The sequence below is a fragment of the Neolamprologus multifasciatus genome, chromosome 18 (genome assembly GCF_963576455.1).
Source record: "Neolamprologus multifasciatus chromosome 18, fNeoMul1.2, whole genome shotgun sequence".
NCBI lineage: Eukaryota > Metazoa > Chordata > Actinopteri > Cichliformes > Cichlidae > Neolamprologus > Neolamprologus multifasciatus.
The window spans coordinates 16,841,962-16,856,537 of NC_140456.1; the positions used below are offsets into that span (position 1 = coordinate 16,841,962).

Here is a 14,576-nt window from a genome sequence, read left to right on the forward strand (position 1 = left end):
CATGGCATTCAAACAGATGGTGAAAGTCTCACTTTAAAAACACGCTGCACTTTTTGATTTCTTGTTTTTCTCGATTCATTTGACTGCCTTTTTATCTGTCTATCCATCTATAGGCACATTTCAGCTACATATGTGCTAATGCAGTAAAACGTATTGTTTATTTTTTTTAAAAACATGCAAAATTGCAACTTCCTAAACCTCACGGCTGCCTGTACAATTCCAGCCTTTATTGTACTTCATGAATAGATTCTTTCAAGTTAACTCACTGTCTCCAACCATTTTCAGCTTGTCAGGATGTCCACGTGCCAGAAAAGGAGGTTTGAAGCTCACACCAAACAAGGATGACAAAGATGAGCAAGAGCTTAAGTATGATTTTCTTTCTTTCTTTCTTTTTTCTTTTTTGCTCATCCTATGCTGTCACGTTTGTTTGTTTTTTGTTTGCTTGTTTTTCTGTTTTAAAAATAAAACAACAGAAAACATTGGGGAAATGCGTCATGCTTTTGTGCCCGGGGGAATAGTACCTGGAGGCCATTAAGTTAAACAAAGAAAATAATACTTCTCTTGTCCTAACATTAGTGAATTATTTTCAAAGGATTAGTAACATGTTTTTTTTTCTGCAGGATTTCACCAGGGTTTTTGTATTTTTTTTTCTATTTTCTGAATGGGATATCTGGCTTATCACTCTTCACAGAGTGCTTTCTTTATAATTATAGTATATTAAGAAAATGTTGAATTGCCGGCTGTGATGGCATTGCACTCATTTGGAGCTTAATCACTGTTGTCTGTTAAAGTGTTATTGGAAAAAAAATATAATGGAATTGATTTGCAGCTTAAATCCAAAGTCTGATATATGAGCCCTTGTTTACTTATACATCTGGACACTGATTTTTTTTTTTGTTTTGTTTTTTTTAATTACTAATGCAAGGGCATGAGCTTAGGAATTAAACTGGAATAGATCTCATACACATTAAGAGAGAAAGGGAGAGAAAGGGGGAGGGTAGCAAATGTCCCTAGATTATTGTAAATAGTGGGCCATATGGCATGCCTCCATTGTCCGGGTGCCTTGCATCAAGCTACCTACCTGTGGTAGATGTAAGTAATGGGACCGGTGTTGTTTTGTCCTCTAAGTGCTGCTTTGCTGTTGAGTAACAAAATGCTGAAACAGGCTTTTTGCAGCAGCACTCCACTGCATGTGTGCCATTTGTATCATCTCAGGTGACCTTTCACCTTTATCAATAAGGGAAAGGGTTAGCCACCTCCAAATTACATTCTTTCGCATGAGGGGATACATGACAATTATCTGTAATTCATGTCACTCCATTACTGACCTGCAGAAAACAGGCCTGAAAATGCAACTGACAAACTCTTAATGATATTCAATGTGAGTTGTGCTTATGTTTTCAAACACAAATACCATCCACCTGGAAATGTATACAGTGAACAGAGGGCCCATTCAAACTCAAGTTTAGAGGATTAGTTACTTGCAGTTAATGTGATTTTTCATAGCCCATCTCTAGTTTTTGGCGACTTCATTTTTTAATCAGCATTTAGATGGATTAATCAACTTAATGGTTAACAAATCTTCCGGTCTAGTTATTGAAAGAGATTTTTTTTTTTTAATGGTCCCAGAGATTTTTTATTTTTTTTTGCAGTTTGACAATAAAGCAGTTGCTGTTGTTTTTGCGCAGCTGGATGATTTTGTTCAGTGGGTAGCACAAAAAATAACAAATGTTATTAAATGCAAGCTAGTTAGATTTTTCCGTAGTGTATGCATGTTTTCAGCGCCTCATCCTCTTTGTTTGTCACTACGGTAGGTGTCCGGTAATTGGATGTGACGGACAGGGCCATATATCGGGAAAATACACATCCCACCGCAGTGCAGGCAGTTGTCCACTCGCTGCCAAAAGACAGAAGGAGTCGTCCATCAATGGGATGCCCTTTGCCTGGAAGTCCAATAAACAGGAACTGCCCCATTGTCCCTTGCCTGGCTGCAATGGCCTTGGACATGCCAATAATGTGTTTGCCACTCACAGAAGGTGAGGCCGCCTGTCCTCCATTTTATCTCTAAACAATACCGCTAGTCGACATGTCGCAGTCTTACTCTATCCACAGTCTTGAAGATGTTAAAGTTTAGTAGTTTCGGTGATTTTCTCCTGTCTAAAATTGTCATTTATGACCTGCTGAACTAGTTTGTCCGGTTGCCCGCTGAACGCACAAAATATCAAGAAAAAGTACTCCGAGGAAGAGATGATGACTATCAAATTTAAAGCCAGCAGTGGTAAGCTACTCTGACATTTTGTGTGGCATGGCAAGTTTTTTTTCTATTAGTGACACATATACTGGTACAAAAAAAAAACAGTGAATGAATAAAAAAAAATCTGTGATCTCTGCTGGAACATGATAAATTAGACTATCTCCTCTAACCCAGGTGTTGAAAACAAAGATGATATTCAACATCTGGATCATGAAATAAAAGAATTGAACGAATCCAACATGAAAATAGAAGCAGACATGATGCAGCTCCAAACCCAGGTAAGTATTTACTCTCACAAAAGTCATTGGTTAAAATAAAGGCGCGAGACCTTTGCCCGCTCAATTTGATGAGATCCCTGTTGTTTTGTACCCGAAAGCAGATCTCCTCTATGGAATGTAACCTGAAGACAATTGAAGAGGAAAACAAGATGATCGAACAGCACAACGATAGCCTACTGAAGGAGCTGGCTCACCTAAGCCAAGCTCTTATTAACAGTCTAACAGACATTCAGCTCCCTCAAATGGTACAGTAAGCCTTGACCACAGTATCCACTCCAGCTCACAGTGTTTAACCTGTCCAGAAAAAAATAAATAATCATTTTCCTGAAATTGTCATTTCTGCTGTGCTGTTTTCACTAATAGTCAAACATGTTTTTGTTGCAGGGGCCCATCAGTGAGCATAATTTTGAAGCCTATGTGAACACATTAACTGATATGTACAACAACTCGGAGCATGAATACTCTCCAGAGTGCAAGGCCCTCTTGGATAATATCAAACAGGCTATTAAGGGCATCCATGTTTAAGCTGTGGAGCTACCAAGAGGTTTCTTTGACTTGGGATAATGACACTAGATAGCTCTATTTTACTGAAGAGTGCTGGCTTGGCTGCATGTATAAGACAAGGCTTTCGGAAATGTGTTTGGCATTTTCCGGTAAATACACTGCACTGAGAAAATTACCAGCCAGATTTGTAATGCTTCTACTGTTTCTGCATTCACTCGATATGTTTATCCTGGTGAGATTTGTTTTTTTTTTTTAACCCCTCTTGCACTTAATTATTTTGTATGGTTTGCTTGATTTTAATCTGTATGTGTTCATGTCACTCTTATATTATTGCTATTTATTACTATATTTGTTCATCAGTGTATTTATTTCCTCGATTTTTATTTATTTCTAAAAACTGTAAATGCGTAATATTTGAGAAATCAGTTTGACTTTCTGCACATTGTAAATTACATAGAAGCACATTCCAATTTCATGGCATACTTTCGCCACCTAGTGTTGAAAAACCTATATTATTGTTAGTATTATTATTATTATCATTATTATTATTATTATTATAACATAAGTTGAATCTCCCTTCAAAGTGAAAACCTACCAAAACTACTAAGCATCAATGTTTTTAAGCATTGCTTTCTTTCCTTATTGGAGACTGAATGTATGGTAAGACAAAGTGAACACCAAGATTTAAAAGAAAAAAAAAAGAAATTGCAATGCAAATGTACTGTACCTTTTTCTACTCAACCAATAACAGCTGAATGCAATGAGGAGGTGACACTGAGCAAAAATGCAACATCATTCTGTGAACTGAATGTCAGATACTGCTTTGCATAGTGTGGCCACAAAAAGAGTGCAACAAAAATCAAAACGATCACTTTGTCAAGATGTCTTTCTTTTTTTTAAAAAACAAAACAAAAAAATATAGATATTAAACTGCCTTCTGTGCACACTTTGGAGTGTGCATATAGTATGTGCCTAAATGTATATGAATCCATAAAAATATACAAGTACTATGTTTTGTGGTAGGACAGTATTATGTGAATGGTGTCTGATTTAATATACAGTACAATTATTTTCATAGGCGGAAACGTTCCTGATGACTGTTTGAAAGCCGTTGTCTCAGTAGCTGTAATCTCAGAGTCAGGTTTTGAAATATCATGACTGAGATTGAAAGTCTGGTGTTAATTTTTTTTTTTTTTGTTTTTTTTCTTTGATGGCGCAGAGAGGGGGCAAATAAGAAGGAGTGGATATCTCTTATCTGCTTAAAGGCCTTAACATTTCAGCCAGTCTTACAGTTTGAACATCCTTGGGCAGATTTGAATAGTAGCTATTTCAAAACCGAGCTGACGACCACTGCAACCTGCATTTTAGTTTCAATCATTACAAGCAAAAAAATAAAAAAAATATAGAAAAATGATAGTTGTTGGCTAATCGGTTGTTTGTTTGCATCAATTGCACTTTTGTATATGAGTTATTTTGTGTTTTTAGTTGCCCATACTGACCTTTGATAAAAGAAAAGGACCAGCTGGTTAATCCCCAGATAATTAAAAAAAAGAGCTATCCATTTCAGCAATACATTTCTTTTAATTTCTGCAAAAAGACATCAACAACATGTAGCCTAGGACATTTTGAAGATGAAAATGTAACAGCAGAAGAGCCAAATTACAGAAAAACAAGACCCTGTTTTATCCAAATACTCGACACATTTTAAACAATTTTAATCTTTTAAAAACTGGATCACAGTCTTTAAATCTAACGATCTTTTTCTTTGTAACTTCTTATATGTAATTCCTATACCACACATTGTTTGCTCAGGAAGTTTTGTGAATAATATTTATTTTTTTCCCTGTTAGTATTTGATGTTTTGTAATGTGAAATGCTTTTTTGTGGAACGATATTAGTATGATATGAAATTGTACTGTATTTTTCTTTTCTTTTACATTAAAATGTAATGCTTTTTTCAGTTAAGGTAGTTTGTAAATTGAAACTTCCTATTACTTTTAATATTTCATAATAAAGATATGCGCTGTGTTGTACAGTTTGTGTATGGTAGAAATAAACTTTTCAAATGGTTGTGTGGTTTCTCAAACGTTTTGAGTCCACCGTGAATTGACTGCATCCCGTTTTCCTCCCCAATAAGTCAGTAGGCGTCAGCTTTCACGATGCATTAGCATCACCTAGTGGTGAAAAACAGGGACTAGATCAGCAGACGCTGGCAGTTCTCTGTGTGCAGTTTTTGTGCCATTTGGGGCTAAAATGAAAATAAAGGGATATCATGGCTTTAGAGCTTTTAGCTGTTGACTGCCACAGGTTCAAGTACAGATATGTATCTTTGCTACATGCCAATCCTACCAATGAAAAACAGCGTAGACCTCAATAATGTCCCATATGTTCAGCTTAGAGATGCAACTAGTGATCATTATTGAAGAAACGCCCCAATATTCAATTATTTGTTTAGTATAGTGTATAAAATGTAAAAAAAAAAAAAAAAAAACCAGGTGAAAATAGCGTTTCCTTTAACCAAATGTGACATCATCCATTGCTTTTATTGTCTGACCAACAATCCAAAGCACAAAAACACACATCTTCACACTTCATAACTTACACTAATTCAGTTTTACTTCAAAAACAACATAAAGGGCCAATCAATTATTGAAATAGCCAGCTACACAAAAAAAGGAAAATATCAAGGTTATCCATCTAGACCAAGAGTCAGCCTTTTATTAAACAGAGATGTAATTATTTTAATAGAGTTGTGTCATTGCTGTGACAGCCCTCCTGTTGTCTCAATGAAAGTCCTGGCCTGTTTATAATGGTGAGTGGCTGGCATAGGGGAGACCTCAGCTAATGCAACCCGCCTGGGCTTTCCAGGTTATAACACCTGGATCAGAAAAACTGGTCAATCTCGCTCTTCCATTGCACTTGGCATCCACCGCATTTGATGTTTTATGTCTTGGTTAGCTTATGTTTTAAAAATGATCTATTATTCAAGTAAACCTTTTGTGTGGATCCCCTTTTTGTCACATAAATGCGACATTATGAAAGTTGTTATGGTCCACTAAAACAGTGTAAAATGTTTTGTGGACTTCAGGAAGAATACCTGCTGGATTGCTGTAATTAAAAGGCTATCATAGGGTGAGAGGCTGGGTACATCTTGGACACGTTGCCAGTCTGTCACAGGTCCAACATAGACAGACAGACAACCCTTCATGCTTACAATCACACCTTTAGTATCCCCGTTTAGCCTAACATGCATGTCTTTAGACTGTGGGAAAACCCAAAGAGAACATCAGCTTTCTTTGAACACAAGATTTTCTTACAGTGAGGTGACAGTGCTAACCAGTGCACCGTCGTGCTACCCTAAACAGAAAACTCTTCAATTAAAAAGTAATAATAATAATAATAACAAAACAAAAACAAAATGCAACTTTAATGAAATAATCTACATTTAAGAATGATTACTAAAAACAAGACAAAGAGGAAGGCCTTGAGACCGAAATAGGACCTGATCATTCCTAAAAACTTTAATCATTCAACAGAAAAATAAAAATATAAGTAAGTAGATAGTAAAATAGGCAAGTAAAAAATAAATAAATTAAAATGACAAAATCACTGTCACTATTTTTCAACTTCAGTGTCAATATTATTGGACTTTACATTTAAATTTTACCCAAACCATCATCATCACTATTATTATTTTATTTTTTATTGCTAAAGTAAAGTTAATTCCAGCATTTAGGCACAGGAGACAAAGCGGGTTGTCTACCGTCAGAAGGTCAATGGTTCGATTCCCAGCTACTCTAGTCTGTAGCGCCCTGTAGTGTTGTTCTTCAAGATACTGAACCCCAAGCTGCTCCTTATGCATCCATTGCAGTGTAAGCGTGTAAGAAGGTGCTTAGGTATAGAAAAAAGTCCTTGTATGAAAGTGTGGATGAGGCTTGTAGATAAAAACACTTTGGGTGCTCAGTTACAGTAGAAACGCACTAAATAAGTACCAGTCCATTTACTGTTTACTGTGATTACTATCAGGTAGATGGATCAGAGTTTATATCTAAAATGCCTTCCATATTTAAATGTCCTTGTTTAAAAATAAAAACCATCATATGTAGGCTTATGCTGCACCAGTAAAAGAAATATGAGCTAAAGTATAAAACCAAAGTTCAATATGTGGTGGGAGAAAACCACATACAAAGTTTGAGGCAGGCATGCAGACAGACACACACACACAGGGCATGCAAACGCATTTCCTGTCACACCACACAAGGTGCCGTCTTCCTGTAAAGGACATGTTGTGTGTAAACTGCGAGAATGTGGCAGATATCTAAAGCCTCTTGATGGCTACGTACACTACAGTCGGTTTGCAGTGAGTATAACATTTATAAGGATTGTGTGTGTGTGGAGAAGACGTGTGGGAACACTGTTGCTAGTAAACACTTTCTCAGGACGATCACACTGCTGTGCTCAGTATCACTAAAATCGCGAGCTGCAGACACAAATCATGATGCTAAAAACGTGCTATTAATGGAAACGTTGATCGTGTTTGATTTACTAGTCGGGCCTATTTAGTGGCCCATGAGTGACATGACTAATGATCCTGTATGAGGTATTCAATTACTAAAGACCCTCGAATAAACCCAAATTAGAGAGTCAGCTTCCTCGTGTATTTTGTACTTTTAATAATTTGTGGTTATGTAATTGGAGATCAATACCTCCTGCTATATAATTAAATCACTGACTGAGAAAGTACACAATTTCTACACAAAAGACGAGCATCTGCAGGGGTGAAGGAGCTTGCACCACAGTAACAGAAAGTAAATTCAGCAGAGTCCAACCAGATCATGTCTTTAAATATATTCTGTTATTTTTTATTTCTATTTTATGTAAAATCAGGGGAAATCTACTATTTTTTTCAGGGTTCCAGGTCTTTGACTCAGTGTTTGGTATTCTGGACTTTGTGAATCTTATTAATTTATTATTGCTTTGATCGTGAAGAGTGGGTTACATTTTCTCATTATGCTATTTATCTCTTGTGATTCAGGGTTATTTTAGGTTCTTCGGTTTCCTTTAGCGCTCCCCTCTTTCTGTCTTTTCCTCAGAGTCTCGTCTCTGTTTATTTACCTTGCTGTGTCGCTCTCTCTCTCTCTCTCTGTCCCTTGCTCTCTGTCCATCTCTCTCGCCCTCTCTTGTGCCCTCTCACTCTTTCCCTGCATCAAGTTGTGTGTCTTAGTCTGCATTTGAGTGTGTTTCCTGTTTTATTTTGATAGTCCTTGTCTCTTGTGTTTTACGGTCAGTTTCCTTCTCTTACTTGTTATGTCTAATTTGTTTCCACTGTGTTTCCCAGCTTGTGTATATATTGTCTCAGTCTCTCCGTGTCCCTTGTCGGAGTCTCTACTCGTTTGCCCTTGTGTCTCTCAAGTTTCGTATTTTTAGTATTTCCCACTTTAGGTTTTCAGTTCATTTTGGTTTTCCCTTGTTTTGTATCAGCTTTAAATGGCTTGTTTTTGTTTACTGGTTCCTGTTGTCCTGCGTAATCTGCTATTGGGTTCTCTCTCTTCCTCACACAACCTGCGGCCGCAGATATTGCCAATTTTTTCTTACTGTTAATTGAAAAGTAAACAAACAGGTGGTTCCCAGCCTGAGCAAAGACAATAAAAACATAGAGTTAAGCCCAAAAGTGACAAAACATTTTTTAGGTCAAGGGGTCTAAGAAATGCACTGCATTAACTGTTTAAGATGTACAGCCATTTTCATTCACAGTTCCCATGTTCAGAGGCTCAAATGTAATTGGACAGTGGTGTCATGGTCAGGTGAGTGATGGTCTTCCAATATTTTATGTAAATTAAAGCAGATATAATATCTGAAGATAATCCCAAGTGTCAAACTTGTGTTTTGTAGCTCTTCACTGGAATTCTTAACAGGAAATCCAAAGTGATATAGGTGATGGAGATCATCATTAGGTTGAAAAATTAAAATAAACCTACCACAGAGAGAGCAACAACTTCAGAAGTGGCCAAATCAACTATCTGGTTCAGTTTTGACAAGAATGAATTCACTGACCAACTCAGCAACGCCAAAAGGTCTGAAAGACGACAGAAGACAACTGAAGTGGATCATCACAGAAAATTTCCTTTGTTAAGAAAAACAACTTTACACCAACTAGTGAAGAACACTCCCGAGGAGGTAAGTGCATCATCATCAAAGCCTATAATCAGGAGACACGTTCACAAATGGTAATAGAACAAGTCTCACACCACTGGTTACACTTTAGAGCAGGAAGATCAGATTAGACTTTGCCAGAAAACATCTAAAAGAGTCTGCACAGATCTGGGAAAATAATCTGGACAGAAAACACTTTTACCAGAATGATTGGAAGAGAAAAGTATAGAGAAGAAGAGAAATAAACTGAAGCATATCACATTACCTGTCAAAAGGCATGCATGGGTGCCCATCGAACCAGGACACTGTTGTTTTTATTGATGATGTGTCAGCTGATAGAAGTCACAGGATAGATTGTGAGGTGTACACGGCATACTTTCTGCTCAGATTCAGACAAATGCAGCAAAATTGATCAGGCAGAAGTTCACAGTACTAGATAGATAATGACCCAAAGCACACTGCAAAACAAACCCGGCAGTTTCTAAAGGGAAAATCTTCAATGATCACCTGATTTCAACCCAATACTTCTCAATTATTAATACAAACTGGATGCAGAGAGACCCACAAACAAGCAGCAGCTGAAGGTGGCAGCAGTAAAGGCCTGGCATAAGATCTCAAAGGAAGAAACTAAAGGTTTGGTGATTCAGACAGTAACTGACTGCAAAAGATTTCTGCACTTCAATCACATCTTGACCATCTGATCTGTGTACAGAGGCATAACTTACATAAACTTAAACTTAAAATTAGAATCGTAAAACTTTGTTGCTCTGACTGCATGCTTTCCACAGTCTAAAACATTACAAATAGACAAGCCTCCTACTATGGGAAGTAAAACCTTAGTGCAATACAAAGCGTGTTTAGAGAGAGCAGACTTTAGACTCATGTGTGTCTGCTGACCACAACTGCTTCCTTATTAAACCTGAGGACCTTCCACTCCCACACACTTCCCCAACAGGCCAGAAACCATCTGCAGGCTAAATTTAGGCCTGCATATTAAGGGAGCTCCTCTTAAGGGAGCTGTGTGAGGTTAGAAGGTGTGTGGAGCTTTCCAGGATCTTTCTAAGTTTAGAGTCTTCCGTTAAAGTCACGGTAATGAACAAGAACAGTGTATCATGAGTGTAACTTACATGCTTTAAGATCAAAACATAGATGGAAATTATATTGCTGTAATGCACCGTCCTCTTTATAGTCTATAATTTGACTACACCTGACTCACAGTGAGGTTTTTTCATGGCTTTTTGAAAATGTTTGACGCAGATATATTAGGCTATAGGATGTAGCTTACAGTAAGTTTCTTATGTAATAGAAAGTATATCTCATATATTACACGAGCATCTTATCTGGTTTTGAAAATTTAAAGCTGAAAAGAAAAAAGAAGTTATAACCAATTTAACATGAGTGATGGCGATAATTAGTGATGATAAGGGGAAAGGCTCATTTTCACGAGGTGTAATAAATGATAGATTTCTTGCTGTCTGGGGCAAAGAAGTGTGTCAGACTTTTTAGATAATAGATTTTTTTCTATCCACTTTGATATCTGATTCCTTTTATAAGGGCATGAGGAGAGGAATATATATATATATCAGTTTCCTATAATGTTGGAGCCTGGCTATGATTGGAGGCTTTAGGGCTCTTTCTATGAAGTCCTTGGTATAATCTACCAATTATACAACACCTGAGTCTGAAACACCTCCAGAAACTACATGCACAGAAACTTGTGAAAACACTATAGGCAGCTACATAGAACTAATTAAAAAATAAACATTGAAGGTGATTAGTTTTCTTTGTCACGTAAAAAGGATAAAAGTCATTTTAATCTGGGGAAAACAGTGTTTTCTTACTTGGACATGGAATACTTTCCAGAAAGATCCGTTGATTTTTATAACCATAAATCCATCCAATCGTTCATTTTCTGAACAGCCTCTCCATTCGGGGTCACGGGGGTGGGTCTGCAAGCCTGTCTCTGTCGTCAAAGGGCGAATGGCAGGGTTCACCATTTACAGGTTGCTAATCTATTACAGAGCCAACACAGAGGGACAGACAGTTTAGCATTACCAATTAAACTAGCATGCATGCACCTTGATTGTGGGAGGAAGGTACAGTAGCCGGAAAGAATCCACACAAGGTCCGGGTAAAACCTGAACCCTCCATCCAGAAAAGCCTCAGCAAAGAATCCTCTAGCTGTTTGGTGACCGTGCCAACCACTGCACCATAATGCCACGATTTCAAATTGACCTAACCTTAGATATGTCATGCTTATATCTATTAGTGAATTTAAAGACATCATAATCAATGTGGTGATTGTTTTTGTCAGGGGTATTTGTGCATTACTAGTGCATCCAAAAAAGTTCTCTTTTTTCCTAATTTATTTCTAAAAGATAAACTTTAATATGTTTCATATTTATTGTGTGTAAATGTAAATATTTCAACCTTTTTTGCTTTAAATTTAATTTGATTATTATGGTTTGTAGCTCAAGATATTTAGCTATATTTCTTAAGATAGATCAAAAAAGGATTTAGAATAGAACTTCCGGAAAGCATGCTCATTTTATATGCTCAATACTTGATTCCGACCTCTTTGATGAAGTGCTGCATCAATGAGGCGTAGCGTGGAGGGTTCCAGCACTGCTGAGGTGTTGGTCTGATAGCAGCCTCGAGATCCTCTGTTTTTCTGGTCTGGGTGATTCTTATCATCGGTACTCGCAGTACTCGACAGAAATCATAGATTCTCTGTGGGATTCAGGTCAGAAAAGTTGGCTGCCCAATCAGACATGCCACACCATTTATTACTAGTTTTGGCACTGTGGGCATGTGCTAAGTCCTGTTGGAAAAGGAAATCATCATCTCCATAAATGTTGTCAGCAGATGGAAGCAAGAAGTGGTCTGAAATCTCTTGGTAGAGGGCTGTGTTGACTTTGGACTTGATAAAACACAGCTGACCAACCATCACCACCACCAGCAGGTGACATGGCACCCCTAATCATCACAGATTGCAGAAATGTCACACTGGACTTAAAACACCTTGGATTCTGTCCCAGTCTTCCTCCAGACTCTAAATTGTGTTTAAAACTTACTTTCATCTGAAACCTTTGGACCACTGGGCAGCAGTCCAGTTCTTTCTCTCCTCACCAGGGTCAGATGCTGCTGCTGATGTCACTGGTTCAGGCATGGCCTGATATTAGGAATGCAACAGTGGATATCCTTTTCTGCAGATGTCTGTGCGTAGTAGCGCTTGATGCACTGACAACAGCCTCAGTCCACTCCTTGTAAAGTCCAAGCTCTTCAGTTGACTTGTCCTGACAATTCTCTCTGGGCTGCGATCATCTCTGTTACAATCACACTTTTCCCTTCCAGGCAACCTTCTATTATTACGCTTCAATACATCACACTGCAAACAGCTAGCCTCTTCAGCACTGACCTTCTGTGGCCTAACCTCTTTGTGGAGGTTGTTGTGGATTTTCATCTTGACAACTGTCAATCAGCATTCTTCCCCATGATTGTGGCTGTGTCTAATAAACTAAACTGAAAGACACAAAGCAAAACTCCAGTGTCACCTCTCATTTCTTTATATTTAAGATCTTTTATATTTTTATATTATATTATGGGAAAATGGGAAATAGGTGCTGGGATTTATTGAAACATGTACAAACAAACATGGAAATACAGCATTTAAGACAAAAACGGAGGTTGTACAATTCTAATGAGCTTGAACATCAATAATTAGTATGACTACATTTATTCTTCAACACAGCCTAAACTCTGTCAAGATGATCCCGCCTCCATCATGTTTTACAGATGATTGTCGATACTGTTGTATCTCTACTTGACTTCCTTCGTACATATTGACGACAATTTGAACCAAAACATTTAAATTTGGATTCATCACTCCATAAGACCTGTTGCCACTTATTTTCAGATCAGTTCTCGTGTGATCTGGCATATAACAGCCTTTTCTCCCCTTTCCCCTCATTGAGAATGGCTTCTTGACAGCCATTCTTGAAATGAAACCATTTCTGAGCGGGCTTCAGTGGACTGGAACAGCTGAATGAACAGCTGCACCCCAGAAGGGGTGTCTGTAGCTCAAGAGGTAGAGCAGGACACCTACTAACTGGAAGGGTTGTCGTCCAGTCCTTGGCTGCTCCCGTCTGCATGCCCAAGTATCCTTGGGGAAGATACTGAACCCCAAGTTGCTCTCTGATATATTAATTATATAAAAGTATCAATGTGTGTAAATGTTAGATGGAAAGTCAGAAGTGTTAAGGAAAAAAGCACGTGTCAATGAGTGCATGTTGTGTAAAGCACTGAGTGCTAGAGCAGAAAAGTGCTATATAAGAATCATTGACTGGAAGACTACATTTACCATCTCTGAGGTGCTCTGTCTTTGCTAATTGTTTTTTTCTTTTTCTTTTTTCTTTAAGCACATGACTCTCAGACACTCTGATGCATTTTTTAGGCCTGTCACTTCTCGACATGTCCAGTTTCCTAAATATTTTAGGGAGGCATTGCACACCATGCTAAGATATGCCAAGTTTTCTGCACATAGCACTTTGGGATTCACCTTTTGGTGCAAAAATGATAAACTGTGTCAAATTTTGTTATCTCTGGCACTTTCCATAGATTCAACTAAAGAAATTTGAGCTGCTAGTAACAAAATGCCTAAAAAATGCCATTTAAAATTGTTTATTTGCTAAGTCATCTGTTATGTGTGAACAACACCGGTTCTTCCCTTTGGTAAGGTACTTTTTAATGCTTGGTTCATAGGTCAGGGTCAAGCGACTCAACAAAGAAACAAAAAACAAAAAATATTCTTCTTAAAATTATGCTTGTTTAAAGTTTGGAAAACCCAAAGAACTGTTATTAAAAACTCCTTTAAAAATTAAAAGAAAACACAGCTTTTTGGAAGTAAAATACAAAGAAAGGTGAAAAGTGACTCAAAACTTTTGCACACTACTTTTTGCTCAAAATCATAATGAAATATTCTAAAAAGTTGAGATACTGGATTTCTGAGTTTCATAAGCCATAATATTTAAAATTAAAACAGCAAAAACTTTAAAATGCTCTAAATAGACTTTTTAATAAAAATGTGAAGCAAAACAACTTTTTTCACGACATTCTACATTTGTGAGATGCACTAGGAGATTTGATGTTGTATATCTTGCATTCTAAGTTGTATTTTGTTGCATTTATAATATACTAAATGTGTGCTGCTACTATACCTCGAATACGTCACTCTTCTAGAAGAACTTTGATTTGAGCGGAACGTCCTGGTGAAATAAAGGTAAACAAACATAATTCAACACAAACACTAATAAAAGAAAAATCCCAGTTGGTTTTGCAAAGATAAACAGATAGCATAGATAGCAGCGAGAGCAACAGTGCTTCCTTCT

At 37.4% G+C, this 14,576-nt stretch overlaps 1 protein-coding gene and 1 long non-coding RNA gene across 5 annotated transcripts in view; one reads left to right on the top strand and one right to left on the bottom strand.

The window, feature by feature from the left end:
- st18 (ST18 C2H2C-type zinc finger transcription factor) overlaps nt 1-5,682 on the top strand; it is a 42,090-nt gene extending 36,408 nt beyond the window's left edge. For 3 of the 4 annotated variants that reach the window (XM_085141699.1, XM_085141697.1, XM_085141700.1), the window contains 6 exons: nt 286-366; nt 1,815-2,036; nt 2,190-2,278; nt 2,429-2,532; nt 2,631-2,777; nt 2,917-5,682. In XM_085141699.1, coding sequence (XP_084997825.1) covers nt 286-366; nt 1,815-2,036; nt 2,190-2,278; nt 2,429-2,532; nt 2,631-2,777; nt 2,917-3,057 — 784 coding nt within the window. In that variant the 3' untranslated portion in view covers nt 3,058-5,682. The remainder of the gene's footprint in view (nt 1-285; nt 367-1,814; nt 2,037-2,189; nt 2,279-2,428; nt 2,533-2,630; nt 2,778-2,916) is intronic. The other variant, XM_085141698.1, reaches the window with a different exon arrangement.
- On the bottom strand, nt 154-14,412 carry LOC146497662 (uncharacterized). Its single transcript, XR_014870917.1, has 2 exons — nt 9,455-14,412; nt 154-9,112 (listed from the first exon to the last, which is right to left on the bottom strand). It is a non-coding gene; the product is annotated as an uncharacterized LOC146497662 (long non-coding RNA).
- Nucleotides 14,413-14,576: the final 164 nt, after the last annotated feature.